Genomic DNA, 13,836 nt, shown 5'->3' with positions numbered 1-13,836 from the left:
TATTTTGGGATTGTTAAAATCATAGTAACGCGAAGATGTTATGGTCTTTATAAAGATTTTTAGGAGAATGTTCTACCTATCAATTTTTAACTATGAGGACAATTTTGGAGTAGCGAAAAAATTATAAGTTGTGTGCTTTTTACGTTTTCGGTTATAGATGTAATTGTAGATTTTTTATCGTAATTTCTTAGATTTCCTCATTTTAATTGCTCTCTGAACACCTCGCAGACTAGTGATTATAACTGCCAGCAAAACTAAGTGTATAGCGTTCTGGGGACAGTTCACGGCTTACAGTAAAATTAACCCACAATGGCATTGGAAACTAAGCGAAGATGGGTGGCATATAAGAGTGGACGATATTGTCCGAATGCTCAAGTAGCATTATCTGAATAGTAATATTAAACAGTGTTTCAAGTTACATTGCGAGGGGGCTAAATAAGACGCAACAGGTGGATCACGTAACGTGTAGAAATGTAGAGTCGCGCAGTTAGTGCTATCTCTGCCTCAAACGCTAACGGTCGCGTTTAATGCTCGCGATGTGCACACGCCATTGATCGATAAATTGAAATATAAAATTCGGGACGCGTAGTTAAACTTCTGTTTGAATTATGAAATTGACTCTTAAAATTAATGGAAACGTTCTCTTTATCTCTGGACGAAATACATCGGGAGATGGAGGAGTTCAGTAGACCAGTAGAGTCTATAATGAGATGTCAAGATTTTAAGAGTAATTTTGCTAGGAAGCTCTCCAATCGTTACATTTCGAGGTCACCAGTTTCTTCTCCTAAGCAAGATACTGCGTTGAAACTGCAAGCATTTGACAGCAATGCTGACGAAAACGTTCCAGATCATGTAAGTTTTTGTTATTACTTATTATTTTATTATTCGTTTTCAATATTTCTACTGACCTTCTTACATTGCCAGGCGAAATTTAATAACTACTTATATGCAATTTAGGTAAGTAGTTGCACTGTCACTTAGTATAAGGAGTTTATTTTAATGAACCGCGAGTTGTTTGTTTCCTTTTTCTTTTAGTGGTTGTGAGACAATATTATTATGACCGTGTTAAGGGAGCTAACGAACTACTGCAGATGCAGTCTGGAATAAATAGATGCCGCTGATAACTTTATTTACGGTGAAAGATACTAAATGGATAACAACTTACGAAAAGTTGCGATCGTACTAATTATTCAAATCATAACACAAATTTATGAATTAGGTACCTATTTCATTTATTTTAACGTTTGTTATGTTATACGTCAACAATCAGAATACTACCTTTGTTTTTATATGAAATAATAAGTTTCAAAATGCAGTTGCACAATCACAGAAAACATTTCAATACTAAACTTCTGAAAATGCACCCATGTGTACAATGGAAAAACATACAGTCTTCTATTGTTGTTTAACAATAGCCGTTTCCTATTGTAAATGATACAAACACAAAAATGTACTTGTAACGATCTGTTGCATTTGATTTATAAAATTACCACAATGTGTTCGTACAGTCTTTATTTATATGCAATTGTTTAATAACAACATAACATATTACAAGAAAAAAGTCTCATGCGATAAAACGCGGAGTGATAAGTGGACATGGCGAAGAGTTATGGAGAAAATACCTGTTAAAAAAGAATTTCGTCAAGTAACAACCATAGAACACCTAGTTTAAAAAAGCTTAAAAACTTACTCTATACAGCAGGCACATTTTGATTAAGTTGTTGACAATTGTAGTGTTTGTGAAAAGCATTACAAAAAAAATCATTGATTGCGGTTAACGACCTTTGCTGCTGGTGAATTGCTACATGCGACTGTCAGTTATATTTATTAACACGTGAATACGTGTTATTAAATAATATAAATTATATACTTAATAAATTTAAGAATAAAAATAAAATAAGCATCCATTTTGTCGCAGAACATTCTTCGACATCAGAGTTCTGACTAAAATAATGCGCAATGACATAACTATTTAATATAGACAGAGAATTTTTTTAATATACAGAGTGTATGAAATTATTTTTTCGGATCTAAATTTCGTATTTTTTTCAAACAAACTAACGCTTCGGGCTCTCAACCGTGACCACGGGACCTGTAAGAGGGCACGAAATGTTGGTTTGTTTGAAAAAAAAACAAATATACGCGATTTAGACCCAAAAAAATAGTTTCACTCCCAATGTGTAACAATCGGGGAAACCGAAGAACTCTTTATGCGGAAAATGTACTTATGTTTAATCTAATAAACAAAAAGAGTGCAGGTGCATTAATACCTACTTTGGTAGGTACTTAAATGTTTCCTGTGAACTTTTTAAGGCAGAAATAAAAAAATGTGCTCACCTCTATCATCTCTCTTTCTCCAAAAATTGATTTAATACTGCTTGAGTTGTCTGGACTGCCATGTTGGACTGAATATTCATGATACAGATGAACATTCAGTCCAGCATGACAGTCCAGTAGGTATGTCTAGTTTACAAGCATTAAAACAGCTGTGCACGTAGTTTATATTTTGTACAAGATCCATAAAAACAATCTGAACACGGAATGTAATAAATTTTGGACTGCAATGAATATATTTTACAATAAAAATTTTAAAAACAAAAACCGAACTCAACATTTTGTGGAATTAAATGTATTTGCCAAGTTTAGTTGTTATCCGTCAACGGAAAGTGGACGGAACCCAATAAACCGGATTCATCCCCTAATTTGCCATTCTTAGAGATGAAATCTTTTCTTCCAATTTCAATGAGATTCACTACGGACAACAAAAAAGATGTTGAAACAAAATGTCGGAGACAAAACAAAAAACATCCCCTTTTTGAAGTTAGTTAAAAATGGTCGAAACTACTTGCAAAAAGATAAAATTGTTTTGTTGTAATTATATCATTGCCGTTAATGTGCGTATTAACAAATTGTTGGTACAACTGCAAAAGATATTTTAAGTCTTTACTGCAATGTACAATTATTTTTAATGCATACATGATTTCCTATTAACTAACCTTCAAGATCATAATTTACTATAACAACTGCCAACAGCATATCGAATGTATTTAATGTACCTACCTAGTTTATACATAATAATCTAGGTGAACACGGAAGTAAAAAAAAACAATTAAAATGGTAGGTATTTATTGTCCTATGTAGGTCAAAGTTATTATAAACATCTTTTTTGAGTATAAAATCCCCTTTCATACAGACAGTACGTGATCGTTCTAAGGATTAAATTACCAAAGCAAAATTATCAGATCATCCAACAATAATGTTACCTTATGATGAAAAAATCTGATAAATAAACAATCTCTCACTAAATAATAACAATAACATCGCTCAACGGGGAAATAGATTAATAGTTTGCGCTACGTATATTAAACAATCAACAATAATACAGAATATACAAAGGTGATACCACCACTTAAAAATTTGTTGGATTTTAAGTATGTATGTTAGATATATGTTATTGGTTTTGTGGAAAACACGATTAGACTACAATTGATTGAATTAAATTCCGAAACAGCCTCAAAAATCCAAAGCAAGAATCGGCTTTTCGGACTGTTGGTTCCATTTTGATCCAGACTCGATTATTTCATTAATTCAATTGATTTTGTCTACAAAGTTTAGTTCTAAATGTAACATATGATAATTTATTTAACAACAACTTATCTAATTCTATTTAAGTTTTAATTATATTTTTGCTTATTTATAGATATCAAGCATTCACGATTTTTTTTGCGACCAAGCCTTTCACTTATTTTTATTCCGAAGCTGTTTCTACATCTATCTCTCTCTCATCATGTCATGATAACATGACTCATTTTCGAGGTAGCGTCTCAACAAACCTTCACTATATAATATATAGTTTTGGGACCATAAACGTTAGCACTTTCAGCACCTAGCGCATGTTTTGTTTTTTTTTTATATTAAGAAATTAAGTCATCAGTTAGCCATTCGGTGGCACAGTTTATAGAAACCTGAATTTTTAGTCTAGACAGAGCCCCTAAAATGTATTGGAAACGGCAATAGAGCTCGTATGTTCACAAACCAAAACCAAACAGGTTGTGAACACGCCAGAACGTCAAGTTTGCCCAGCGGAAGTAACAGCAATACCATTGTGCGTCGCAATGTTCTCGCGATATGAAAGGAAGATAGCGAAAAACCATTGTTTCTGAAACCTCTATCTGCTTGGGTTCCATTACTATACATGGGAGAAACACTAGATTTATCACAAAGTAGTAGATTCGTCACCAATTATCAGTACAGGTCTCTACGCTCAATATTTAAGAAATAAAAAACATAAAAACTGCGGTACAATCACTATGTCTGTGGGTACAATTATTAGACGCGTTCGTTAACTACTTTCATATGCAGTGTTTTTAGTTTCCCAACAATCCAGATCAAACCTACTTACTCACGAAACTCTTTTGATTTTAGGTTTATTTTTCATGAAATGAATAAAAATGAACTTTATCGTATGAGAAGCGATGATAAATGAAAATGTGGGAGTACAGTGGAGACTTATATCTAGTATGTCTTGCTCAAAATACTATGCGTATTAGATGTTTTAACCGTGTTATTGTTATTGATAAACCTAATCTAACCTAACATATTAACTTTCTACAATTTGTCGACTAAACACGGCGATTACATAAAATTGTATGACTTATGTAATTAAAAGAAGCTCGTTATTTTGCTGACTTTTATACTCAACTTAATAAAAACTGCACCGTTACGTTGTTCAAAGGGTTCGAAGGACGACCCTACCATCCTATCCGTTACGAAAGGTTAAATTAAGCTAGTTATCTTGCCTATACTTACATATACCTATTGTAAATACATGATAAGGACAAACTTTTGTTTTAGGCTAAGTGATTCCGAGTTTCTCTTAAAGCGTATGTTGTGGGTGTAATTGAATAATTCGTGTTACTTGCGTAGGTACCTATAATACAATAGGGTAATGTAGATATATAAAAAACAAACACTTCCGCGCGGCACCTTGCGGCATGCGGATTTGTATTCTAGAAAATAAAACCACGGCGCTTTCCGCGATGGTGCACCACATCAGCGCGTTTTAAATATTTTTACATCTTTTAGCATATTATATAATCTATAAATATATTATGCCTAATCTATAAACATTTCCTATACGTGCGTTTAGTATTTAACAACAGTTCCTGGTTGATCTACGGAACTAATAACTCCCCAGTTCCACTTTCTGCGAATTTATGCATCACTTCTTTACTGGCTTTAATTAGCCCATTTGTTACGCATACATTTGTTTACACAAACCGAAAAGCTACGTAAGCATAATATTATCATAATACTCGTATACTACTATACAACAATATTGTAGCGGACTGTATCAAAGGAATTCGGGAAGGATGAGTAAGATCAGAGCAAATGTATGTACATTCAGTTTAAGTACGATTACGAACCAAACAGAATAAACAATGACAATAACAAAGAAAAAGGCGCAAAAAATAAGTACATTTAAATTTAGAAGTTTTATTATGATATGATTTCTATTATATATAGAATGGCTATATAAAATATATTTACATTGAAAAAATTTGTAGCGAGCGTTGCGATTCGCTACAAACGTTATAACTACCTACATTGAATCTAGTATTTGTGCAATATAGCTTATTACGTCAGTATTGCGTGAAAATACACTACTATTATATTGTACAGACCACTTAATAGTAATAAAACGCTACCCTCATTCTGGGACAGTCATTAAAACTGTATATCGTTTTATAGACGCTTTTGACAATACATAAATACTTATTACTTATTACTTCTCCTTATTAGGACGTGATCCCGAAAGTGAAGATCAAATAATATTATCCTATTTCAATAGAAATAGGATAATAAAATTTGATCTTCAAAGGTATAATTGATCTATTGCAAATGAGCACTTTTTTAAATAAACTTTTTTTAATTGAGCTTTTTTTAGCATACTAAATTAATATTACTATAATAATATTAAAAAATATATATTTCATCCTTTTTTTATTATTGGTCTTCTCTCATATTGATCTCCTAATAAACCATGGTTGCGCCCCCATCCTGTAGGTTAGGCAAATATATGAAAAAGCAGCACGAACTGAGCGAGCGAAGCGAGCGTGTCGCGGCAGCGGCCAGCGAGTGCCAGAAACCAATTTGCTTACGTTTCCGAACATGTTTTCAGGTCAAATTGCATTACAATTAATATAATATTAGTATAGGTACAAATATAATCAACATTTACTTAGTTATAAAACCATAGGTATATATTTCATTTTTAATGCTCATTTCTCTAAGTTTTGAGTCCCAACATAAAAGTATCTGTTAATTTAAATAAATCAAACGCTTTTTTGCGTAGCTCGGAACACATTAAAATATCGATTGATTTAATTTATTTTATGGCTCAGAGAAAAATGATCAATAATTTAAAAAAATACGGAAATGAATACAATGACGTTTAGATTTTGTGACTTGCTGCTTTTGCAAATTTAAAATGATCATCTATACACATGCCTATTGAAATTACATAAACTTGGTAATCTTATCTAAAACAGGCATAAGGCCACTCACTTCCCTCATGTAAATGAATAAAATTAAAAACGCAGGTTGTAATATGCGATTTTGTACAAATTTGTGTAATACACTTATAACGAATTCAAACGTAAATAAAAGTATATGAATAAAGAAAGGCAAAACATCCTTATCTCGTATAAACTGCCATATCTACGTAGATGTGGCAGTCTTTGACGTCTCAACAAAGATTTGAAGGGGTCGGTATCATAATGACCATAGCAAGAATTAACATGACTTTTTATTTCGATTTAAAAGTATAATTGTTAGAAAACAAACTTCCCAACAGCATAGGAAACCAGACAATTATCAACATAGTCGATGAAAATATTGAGTGGATTTCACTAAAGTGAAGTACGGACGACAGTATAGTACCTATATCAAGCTAAACATTGACGATTCTTGTTCTGTCGATCTGGATGTGAAATTCGAACAAAAGTGTATAGCTTGATGAATTGTTGACTATACATATTGAAAATTTAGGGAATGCGAAGATAAGTTTTCGTAACTTCGATGACACGGTGTCAGTTTTCAAAGGAGTGGCTTCTAGCCACACAAGTGCCCACACTTCAGATCTAAAAATTGGCTGATAAGTTTTAAATCTACCTCGACGGAATACAAATGGAAGTAAATGGGACCACCTTGGTTCATTACATTTATATATCTTTTTATGTTCTGTCTATCTGTGCAAAGTATTGAAATATGTGTGATAATATTCAGCAATTCGTGTTAATTGTAGATAATGTCATTAGCCTGTTTGGAATTAGGAATCTTTTATTTTACACTTTTGCCAATGACGTTAATCCATTTTAATTTGTATTTATGTGTCTCTACCATCTCCAGGGACCTTTGCAAAAACTCACTATTCTATTTTTAAACCAGCTTAAATAAAATAATAATATTCTCACGATGAATCGATACATGATACCTACTGATTATACGATAGAATAACTAGATTAAACTAATTAAAGATATACAAAGTTATCCCAAACAGAACTTATACCAACAAATTTAACGGAGTACATACCATCGTAAACCTATTAATCTAAGCTTAAACCATAACTTTTTGTTTTTATTTTTAAACAATGTAAATCATCATAATACGTTGTACCTTGCCTTGTCTTCTAAACAAATTATTCAAGATAAAAACAAATATTTTCTACGCGCCAGTAGCACTTACATAAATAATATAAATACGTCATAACTTTTTTATTTTGCTTCCCAGCTGTTGCCAATAAACTCACTCGATGCTAAGAGACGACTTATTCGAAGATGGAGAATGCTCACCTAGAAAGCGCCATTTAAGCACTAGAGACGATGTACGACTTGCCATACAAATAAGTTGACGCGATCGCTAGGACACTGTAAACTTCTGGTAGAGGCTTCCCGAATCTGAAAAGGTAAAGTTTATTGATAACGGGACGCATATTCGCCGTAATTGAGGTGGATTATTCAAATAAATGGCGTCAATCGCTCACAAGGCATATTTGCATATTCAATGTTCATATTTCCAATTACACGCCTACATGAGAACGGTACTTAACAGTTTTATTGTGATGCCATTTACCATAAATAATAATACTTAGCTAAGCTCTGAATTATATTTAAAAGCTGCTTGACAAATTACTCAGGCCTTAATTTCATTTTGTTTTAATTTGGTGATATATAAATAATATATAAAGTGTAATTCGACTCATACGAAGAACAGGGTCTGTTGTGATTATGCAACGAAAATATGATAAATGCATAATCTCGTTATTTAAAATAAGGCCTATCTATACATGTTTTCATAATTTTTATATCTTATTTCGTTTCGGACATATAGAATCGAACACCAGTCGATCGCTGATATTCACAGCGAAGAACAACGAACGAAATGTAGAATGTTCTGAGAATAAGCAGTCTTGCACCTAGGGCTTTTACTACGTATGAGTCGAATAGGTTCGTTTGTACATAGAGATTAAATATTAAAACAAAATACCAATTACGAATACAATTCGCGCTCCTTATGTAACACGCAACTCAATAAAATTGTATACATTATAAATATACGAGTAGTCAAGTTGTCTCTTTAATATCAGTGTAACTATTTTTTATCAAAATCAAAATACCTGACATGCACGGTATCTCACAAGGCAGTATTTTACGACCTGCCCTCTACCTAGTTTATGTAAACGAACTATGGACATATGAATTACCCCACGGGCGAATAATTTCTTTTGCCGATGATACCGCTCTAATATTTAGTGCCAAAAGTTGGAAAAAAGTATTCAGATGGAGTATTTGGTTTTGATATTATCACTAAGAGGTTAAATGAAAACGTTTTAACTTTGAATACAAGTAAAACCAAATACATTACGTTCACCGATCGCGGTTGCGTGACTAATTTACCTTTTTCTATCATAACACATAAATGTCCACTGAACGGCAGAATGTGAAATTGATTGCAACTGTCCCAGGTTAGACAAAGTTTGGACAATTAAATAACTTGGGACACAATGTCAGTTTCAAAAATCGCATAAGTACCTACAGCATTTCAATTTTGATAACAAATAGCTATTTAACTGCCTCCGTGGCCAAACGCTTACAAAATTCATTCATTCATTCATTCCCGGACTGCCACGCAGAAGTCCCAGACTCGATTGTCGGGTCGGGAGAAATATTTGTATGGGTTACATTTATTTCTCTCGTGAGTTTGGGTGTACTAATTTGTGGTTGTCTGTATGTATGTCCATGGCACTTGCGACACAGGGTTTCCCTAGTGCGAGGCTATGTTGAGTGCGTTGCGTTGTTATTATTATTATCAATGTCAACCGTTGGTAAACAGTAGGTATTTTGCATCCACAGACGACGTAACAGTTCCTGGGAATCAGAGTTCCTTCCCCATTTTCTAAATGGCTATAGAAATAGAGGATGGAACTCTGACCGAGTCTGCAGTGCGGATGATCCCTTGTCTGAAATAGAATTAACAAGATGAATTTAAATAGGTACAATTTATTAATATGTTTCAAATTTTGATAACGAAAAGCTATTTATCAATGTCTAATCGTAGGTAAGTAAGCGTAAAAAAAAAAAAAAAAAAATGGTAAGTAAGCGTACTCTGCATCAATGACGGTGTAACAGTCTGCCAGAATCGAAATGCTTTCCCAATTTTGTAACTGGCTACATAACGCATTTCAAACAGCCAGGCTGCTGTGTACATGATTTCTTATCAAAAATAATGTTAACTTATTACTATCTCTTAAAACATATTACTAACTAATAAATGAACAGTATGAACGTATTTAAAACTTTAGAAATAATTACAACTAATTATTAAAGTTTCAAATTTTGATGACAGTTATTTATTAATGTAAAACCGTAGGTTATTTATTAATGTAATACTCCAGATCCATAAACAATGTACCAGTTCGCCGGAATCAGAGTTGACAGCAGTGTCGATGAGCCCTAGTCTGAAATATTATACAAAATAATATAAATATTATTAAAACAATTTTTGTTAAAACTTATTATTAATGTTTAAAATATTGATGACAGACAGTTATTTTTCAATGTAAAAGCGTAGATTATGCGTCCTCCGGAAACAGAGTTGCTTCATCAATTTTCTAAATGGATACAGAAATCGAGGATGCAATTCTAACCAACAGATCGCAGTGTCGATGGTTCCTAAGTTTGAAATAAAATTAACAAGATGAATTTAATTACAATTTTTTCAAAAATGATTTAAGAATGTGATAATACACAGCAAAACTTCAATGTAAACCGTGTAAAAGTTAAGCGTGCTCCGGATACATTGACGAGATGCCAGTCCGCCGGAATCAGGGTTGCTTCCCAAATTATCTAAATTCAAATTCAAATTATTTTATTCTGCCAAATATTAAACATAGAAATATTACAGTACACGAGTCACAAAAATGGAATGAAATAAAATAATACATGAAATTAAATTAAAATACATATTACTGATAAGAGTCATGGGTCTCAACCGCTACCACTAACCACCTATGTGCTTGTCCGCATGCAAGCACATCCACTGGTGTAGCAGCGGAGAGTCCCACCAGTGAGTAAAAACGTTCAGGATGCTGTTAGATGATCTACGCAGGCGGCTCAGCAGCGACGCAGTACGTTTGCACAGGATCGCGTGGAAACCATCCGTCGCCGTCTCCGCGAACATACCCGAAGCACTGCAGAACCGTGGCAGACCCAGCAGCATCCCGAACGCGTTATTATATTGTACGCGCAGTGCGCCGGCTGACCGCTGCGCAAATGAGACCCAGAGGCTGCAAGTGTAGAAACATTGGCAGAAAGCTTTGTATAGCGTTATCTTGACTGCGTTAGAGCAGCGTGCGAACCTCCGAGCCAGCATATTACAGCGGACAGCCAGAGCCCTGCGCTCTCTTTCTATGTCAACATTATCTTTTAGGTCATCCGTGACCCAGAGACCCAAATATTTGGATTGGGTGACACGTTTCAGGGGAATACCACAAAGAGTTGCGGGAGGCACAGCTGTACACTAATTCGGACATGACTTAAAAATCATAAATTCACTTTTATTTACATTATATTTCAAACCATGTGAGACAGCATACGACTCACAAATGCTCAGGAGTTTTCTAAGTGCACCGATAAACGGACTCGGCAGCACCATGTCATCTGCGTAACTTATATAATTTATACAAACACCGTCAATGTGACATCTGACATGTGTACTGCTGAGCTCACATATCAGTTTATTAATGTATATGTTAAATAGTTTGGGAGAGGTCAATCCTCCCTGCCTTACCTCACACTCCAATCCATACATATCTGAATACGAGCTAGCCCACCTCACTCTGTTCTTCTGGTGGCCGTACCAGTATCCAGAGAGACTTATTAATTCGCATGGTAGATTTGACTCATGCTTTAGTTTGCTCCACAATACATTAAAAGATAAATCAAACAAACATCAGATCAAATGCTTTTGACAGATCCAAAAAACAGGCGTAAACACCATACATCTAGGAGTACTATAGGAGTACTTTTGGTACCCCTACGGTACTCTTAGATGTATAGTACTGTACGGTCTGCTTGAGGCTCAGAATAGCACTCTCGATTGACAAGCCGAGTTACCAGTCCGCAGGAAACAGAGTTGCTTCCCCAATTTTCTAAATGGGTACAGAAACCGATGTTGCTATTCTGACCCACAGAACGCAGTGTCAATGATTCCTAAGACTGAAATAAAATTAACAAGATGAATAAAATTATAATTTTCTTCAATAATATTTTGAAAATGTGGCAATACACAGCGAAACTTCAGTGTCGTTCATAAGTTAAGCGTGCTCCGGATCCATTGACGAGATGCCAGTCCGCCGGAATCAGAGTTGCTTCCCCAATTTTCTAAAAGGGTACAGAAATCGAGGATGCTCGTCGATGAGGAGGATCGATAAGCCTTAATCTGAAATAATATTATTAACAAATTTAATTACAACTTATTACTAATGTTTTAAATTTTGATGACAGACAGTTATTTACCAATTTAAAAGTGAAGGTTATGCGTACTCTGGGTCTATAGACGATGTACCTATCACCGGAAACAGGATTGTGTCCTCAATTTTCTAAATGGGAACAGAAATTGAGAATGCAATTCTGACCGACAAACTGCGGTATCGATGAGCCCTAGTCTGAAATAATATTATTAAAACAAATTTCACTGCAACTCATTATTAATGTTCAAATATTGATGACAGACATTAACTTGTGAATGTAAAAACGTAGGTTATGCGTATTCCAGATCTGTAGACGGTGTACCAGGCCGCCGGAAACAAAACTGCTTCCCCAATTTTCTAAATGGGTGCAGAAATCGAGGATGCAATTCTAACCAACAAACTGCTGTATCGATGATTCCTAGTCTGAAATAAAATTAACAAGATGAATTTAATTACAGTTTATTCAATAATATTTTTAAAATGTGACAATACACAGCCAGAGTTCAATGTAGACCGTAAGTTAAGCGTACTCCGGACCCATTGACGAAATGCCAGTCCGCCGGAATCTGAGTTGCTTCCCCAATTTTCTAAATTGGTACAGAAATCGAGGATGCAATTCTGACCGACAGGCCGCAGTATCGATGAGAGCTAGTCCGAAATAATATTGTTAACACAAATTTAATTACAACTGATTATTCATGTTTTAAATATTGATGATAGACAGTTATCAATAACAAAGTGAAGGTTATGCGTACTCTGGATCTAAAAACGATGTACCAGTCCGCCGGAACAGGATTGTCTCCCCAATTTTCTAAATGGGAACAGAAATCCACGATGCAATTCTGACCGAAAGACTGCAGTGTCGATGAGATTTAGTCCGAAATAATATTATTAAAATAAACCTAATTACAACTCATTATTAATATTTTAAATATTGATTACAGACAGTTATTTACCAGTGTAAAAGTGAAGATTATGCGTACTCTGGATCTATAGACGAAGTACTAGTTCGCCGGGAACACAATTGTCTCCTCAATTTTCTAAATGGGAACAGAAATCGAGGATGCAATTCTGACCGACAGACCGCAGTGTCGATGAATCCTAGTCTGAAATAAAATTAACAATATGAAATTAATTACAATTTTCTCTTATTTTTAAAATGTGACAATACACATTCAAACTTCAATGTAGACCATAAGTTAAGTGTACTCTGGATCCATTGACGAAATGCCAGTCCGCCGAAATCAGAGTTGTTTCCCCAATTTTCTAAATGGGTACAGAAATCGAGGATGCAATTCTGACCGACAGACTGCAGTTTCGATGAATCCTAGTCTGAAGTAAAATTACCAAGATGAATTTAATTACAATTTTATCAATAATATTTTATACATGTGACAATACACAGCCAAACTTCAATGTAGACCGTAAGTTAAGCGTACTCCGGATCCATTGACGAAATGCCAGTCCACCGGAATCAGAGTTGCTTCCCCAATTTTCGAAATTGGTATAGAAATCGAGGATGCAATTCTGACCGACAGGCTGCAGTACCGATGAGATCTAGTCCGAAATAATATTGTTAAAACAAATTTAATTACATCTGATTATTAATATTTTAAATATTGATGACAGACAGTTATTTATCAATAAAAAAGTGAATGTTATGTGTACTCTGGATCTAAAGACGATGTACCAGTCCGCCGGAAACAGAATTGTCTCCTCAATTTTCTAAACGGGAAGAGAAGTCCACGATGCAATTTTGACCGACAGACTGCAGTGTCGATGAGCCTTAGTCTGAAATAAAATT

General features: G+C 34.3%; 1 protein-coding gene across 1 annotated transcript in view; it reads left to right on the top strand.

Moving 5' to 3' along the window:
• Positions 1-507: 507 nt before the first annotated feature.
• The window catches only part of LOC113227984, a 56,326-nt gene continuing 42,997 nt past the window's right edge, over positions 508-13,836 (top strand). The window contains exon 1 of the mRNA XM_026461099.1: positions 508-852. Within this exon, the coding sequence (XP_026316884.1) occupies positions 631-852 (222 nt within the window). The 5' untranslated portion in view covers positions 508-630. The remainder of the gene's footprint in view (positions 853-13,836) is intronic.

The sequence above is a fragment of the Hyposmocoma kahamanoa genome, unplaced genomic scaffold (assembly GCF_003589595.1).
Source record: "Hyposmocoma kahamanoa isolate Upper Pololo Valley unplaced genomic scaffold, ASM358959v1 100021, whole genome shotgun sequence".
NCBI classification, from domain to species: domain Eukaryota; kingdom Metazoa; phylum Arthropoda; class Insecta; order Lepidoptera; family Cosmopterigidae; genus Hyposmocoma; species Hyposmocoma kahamanoa.
The sequence above is the reverse complement of the archived record's forward strand: the minus strand, read 5'-3'. Positions and strand labels throughout refer to the sequence as shown.